Here is a 4085-nt window from a genome sequence, read left to right on the forward strand (position 1 = left end):
GGTGGAGGGGTCTCAAAATTCCGACAACCAACACAAATTTATTAGGGAGAAGAGAAAAGGAAAAGAGAAAGGGGGAAAATGGAGAGGAAGAGAGGTGAAATATCGAAGATTTCGGTGAAATTCCGATGGGGTCGAAGGTGGTGAGCAGAAAGAAGAGAGAAGAAGGGAAAACACAGAAGTAGATCAGGGAAGAAAGTGAAGACGAAGCAGATTTTATTGTCGAGGCTCTTTAGCAGCGACACCTTTAGCGGTGACACATCGGAGGGAAAACAATCCGGGGTTTTCTACATCGTTGGATCATCACTTAAATCAACTGTTGGGGTTGAAATGACGCGGATCGCCAGAACTAGCAATAGCGACGACGAGTAGCCTTTAGCGGCGACACACCGGAGGGAAAATAACGCGGAGTTTTCTACATCCTCCTAGTCGTTGGATCATGGCCTAAATCGACGGTTAGGGTTGAAATGAGGCGGATCGCCAACATAAGCTTTTAGCGGCGACAGACACTTTTAGCGGCGACAAAAACGCGTTTGTTTGATGTCGCCGCTCAAAGTGTCCGTCGTGCTAAAGGTGTCGCTGCTATTGCTTGATGGTGATAACCATAGCAGACCCTGGATACGAAGTCTTTAAAATGTTCCATTATTCTCTAGAAACGATTATGAGGAAAACAGTTTCATCCTTTCCATGTTGGATGAACAACAAAACATGGGTATCTTTCTTTTGGATATCTCTATTTGTTGAGCTTCATTAGTTTCCGTGTGCGTATGTTGGATATAAGACCAAAATAACAAACTCCTTTTATTACTGTTATCACTCACGAAATGTATGAAGAAAGGAAGAAGAAAGGTTTTTTCTAATGTAATAAATTAAATGTGCAGCAATCCGAAAAGTAAAGAGCAAAAAAACTATTTTATTCATAGCACTAAAGGCTATATATAATCATCTTAGATACACACGTGACCCATGAAAGAAGCCATGCTACTTGTTCTACCAGAAGACTCGGTACAAGCTAAGGACCGGTACAACTCCATATACTTGGGTCAATCTAGAAGCTAAATTCTAAATAATAAACTACTAATTAAAACATAAGATGATATAAATTCATAAATACTCATTAAAACTAAAGTTCCAATCATGCATGCATATAACGGGTGAACCGATGACAACCGAACCGATTAATCCAGGAAACAGTGTAATCATGCATTCTGTAAAAAATCCCATATCTCTTCTGACTTGGAAAGGATATTTTTTTCATGCTCAAAAACACATAGTCTGAAAATTGGGAAGCCATGCTAATATATAGTAGTGTTGACTTGTACCATTTTAAAATTGATATAAAGCAACTATTATGCGTGCAACATAGCTAGCTCTGATAACACAATGTTCGTGTAATTAAACAGCGAAAATTTTCATGCTAATTATCGATGCTTAAAATGTAAACAAGGGATGGCTCTATATACAGAGCATATATACAAGCAGAAGAAACTAAAAACCATTGCATGAAATAATGAAAATCCAAAACAAAGTAGTATCCATTATACTGCATGAAATAATAAAAATCCAAAACAGATTTAGTAGTATGACTAATTAACAAGCTGTTGATAAGATAGTAAGAAGACTTTGTGATTTTTCGGGATTAATTGTCTTGGAATGGTTGTTCAATAAGACTAGAGTGTGGGCGCATGGTCGGTGATGATTCGAAGCAAACGTATCATGCAGCAACTGCAGGGTACATATCAAGGGATAAACGAGGCGCCAGAAGGACCTCAAGTGGGATCGCTTTGCTGATAGTCACTCCAGCGCTTTCACTCATATCAATGGGTTCTTTCGATGGGTTTTTAAGCACAAATTGTTGTATTAAAGTAGCTAAAGTTATATGCAAAGACCGAAGAGCAAAGGGAATAGCAGGGCATACTCTTCTACCACTACCGAAAGGAAGCAATTCATAATTGTTTCCCCTGACGTCAACATGTTTACGACTTGTCAAGAATCTTTCTGGCTGAAATTCTTCAGGATGTGACCATTTATTAGGATCATGTTGAATTTTCCAAAGATTAGTCAATAAACGTGTGCCTTTAGGGATTTTGTAGCCACCAATAACGCAATCCTCCATGGACTCATGAGGAAGGTTTAGAGGTCCAGGCGGGTATAAACGCAGTGTTTCTTTAACGATTGCGTCAAGGTAAACAAGGTTCTTCAGGTCCGACTCCTCTACTGCTCTCTTCCTTCCAACATGCTCATCCAATTCATCTTGGGCAATTTTTAATACTCTTGGGTTGTTGAGCAACAAACATAAAGCCCATGTTAACGTTGCAGCCGATGTGTCCAATCCCGCAGCTAAAACAGTCTGCAAGTTTGAAGTTAAAACAAATTTCTTATATTAGCTAGATTTCAAGCAACATGCATGCATGCATGCTGATAATTGATTTTATTTTTTTGCACAGCTTATCTTTGCCACTGAAAACTGTTGCAAATACGTACTATAATGAATGTGGAAGAAACTATATATAATTAAACGATTAATTAACAAACTCTAGCTAGTAATAGTAGCTCATAATGATGATGAGATATAGAAAGATTAATAAGGTTTACCAAACATGTAGCCTTGATTATGGTATCATGGTCAAAACCACGGAATTCCTCTGGGGAGGCACCTTCAAGAACCGAAATCAGAACATCCATGAAGACTTGGCTTCTTTCATGTTGCTGCTTTTCCTCCGCCCTCACTCTCTTGTGATCCTCTAGCCATCCTGTTACAATTCCGTACATCTCTTCTCCTGTCATCTTCATTTTTTTCTCGTATCCTCCCAGGTCCAAAGGCTTGAGATATGGAATAAAATCAGACACCACAAATGTGCCCAATAACACAAAGAATTTCCTTATCACTTTTTGAAATCGAACCCCTTCTTTGTCATCAGGTGAAAACCTTTTTCCTGAAACAACCCTGACCACAACATTTAATATCAAGTTCTGAAACCATTGTTTCATATCCACCTTTACCATGTCGGAACTTCCACTCTCTTTATTCTTTACCCAAGCATTATATATATCTCCCATGGATGCTTTAACCTCTGAAGCACGAAGAGGTCCAAGCATCTCCACGCGTCGCTGAGAGAGAACCTCGAGTGTCAAGATCTTGCGCACTTGTCGCCAGTAGTCACCATAAGGAGCTAGAGCCAAGATGGCATAGTTATAGCCCATGTGTTCTACTGCCATTGACTTGGGTCGACTTGCAAACACCTTATCATTTGTGGTAAAGCACTCTTTCGCCATCTCAGCGTTACTCACCACCAAAACATTGTCAACACCAAGCTTGATGGTGAAAATGGGGCCATATTTATCTGCCATGCCACCTAAGACCCTGTGAGGTAATTCAGGTCCACCTAGAAGGCGCAGGTGTCCTATTACCGGCCATCGTCCCTTTGCTTGAGGTGGTTCTCTGTTCTTCACTCTCTTTCCTTTAAAGCTTTGCAGCAGGAATTTTAGTAGCAAAGAAAAAACAATCGCTGCTATAGAGGCTGAAAATGGGAGAAACAGCTCCATGCTTTCTACGTCCAGAATGAATTATGAAATATGATGATACACAGGGATCATAATATATAGAGATTGAACTCCCCGGCTGCTAACCTTTTTTTCTATATATATTCAAATGGTATGGTTCTAATAATGTAAAAGTCAACAAAGTTGGCTGAAAAGTTTGCTCGATACAAGTGTGTTATTAAACTTAATGATCATTTAGCATAAATATATATTTAAGAGGGAATATAATTTAAGAATGACATATATTTCATGTTCTTGTGTCAAAAAAATCATAGAATCTTTCTGTTGTTGAGTTAGATGTATTTTGAGCAAATTAAATTTCATGTATTTGTCACCTAAAGGCTTTAATATCAAAATATTTCATTTCAATTCCTTTGAATTCCTTTTTATTCCAGCTTGATATTAATTTATTCTCTAAATAATAATGTATAAAATGATATATCAATGATTTGCACTAAATCATATTTTTTGAGAAGTGCAGTTTTATAAAAGAAAAGGGCATTGGCTTCTAGCCGTGCAAAGTATAATGTAAGAAATTGAAAAAA

At 38.1% G+C, this 4085-nt stretch overlaps 1 protein-coding gene across 1 annotated transcript; it reads right to left on the reverse strand.

The window, feature by feature from the left end:
- Window positions 1-1540: 1540 nt before the first annotated feature.
- LOC145078554 (cytochrome P450 CYP82D47-like) lies at window positions 1541-3543 on the reverse strand. Its single transcript, XM_079023055.1, has 2 exons — window positions 2593-3543; window positions 1541-2347 (listed from the first exon to the last, which is right to left on the reverse strand). The coding sequence occupies exons 1-2, from the start codon at window positions 3541-3543 to the stop codon at window positions 1712-1714; spliced, it is 1587 nt and encodes a 528-aa protein (XP_078879181.1). The 3' UTR covers window positions 1541-1711.
- Window positions 3544-4085: the final 542 nt, after the last annotated feature.

Source organism: Lactuca serriola, unplaced genomic scaffold (assembly GCF_051521515.1).
Source record: "Lactuca serriola cultivar US96UC23 unplaced genomic scaffold, Lser_US96UC23_V15 Lser_V15_Un208, whole genome shotgun sequence".
In the NCBI taxonomy this organism is placed as follows: Eukaryota; Viridiplantae; Streptophyta; class Magnoliopsida; order Asterales; family Asteraceae; genus Lactuca; species Lactuca serriola.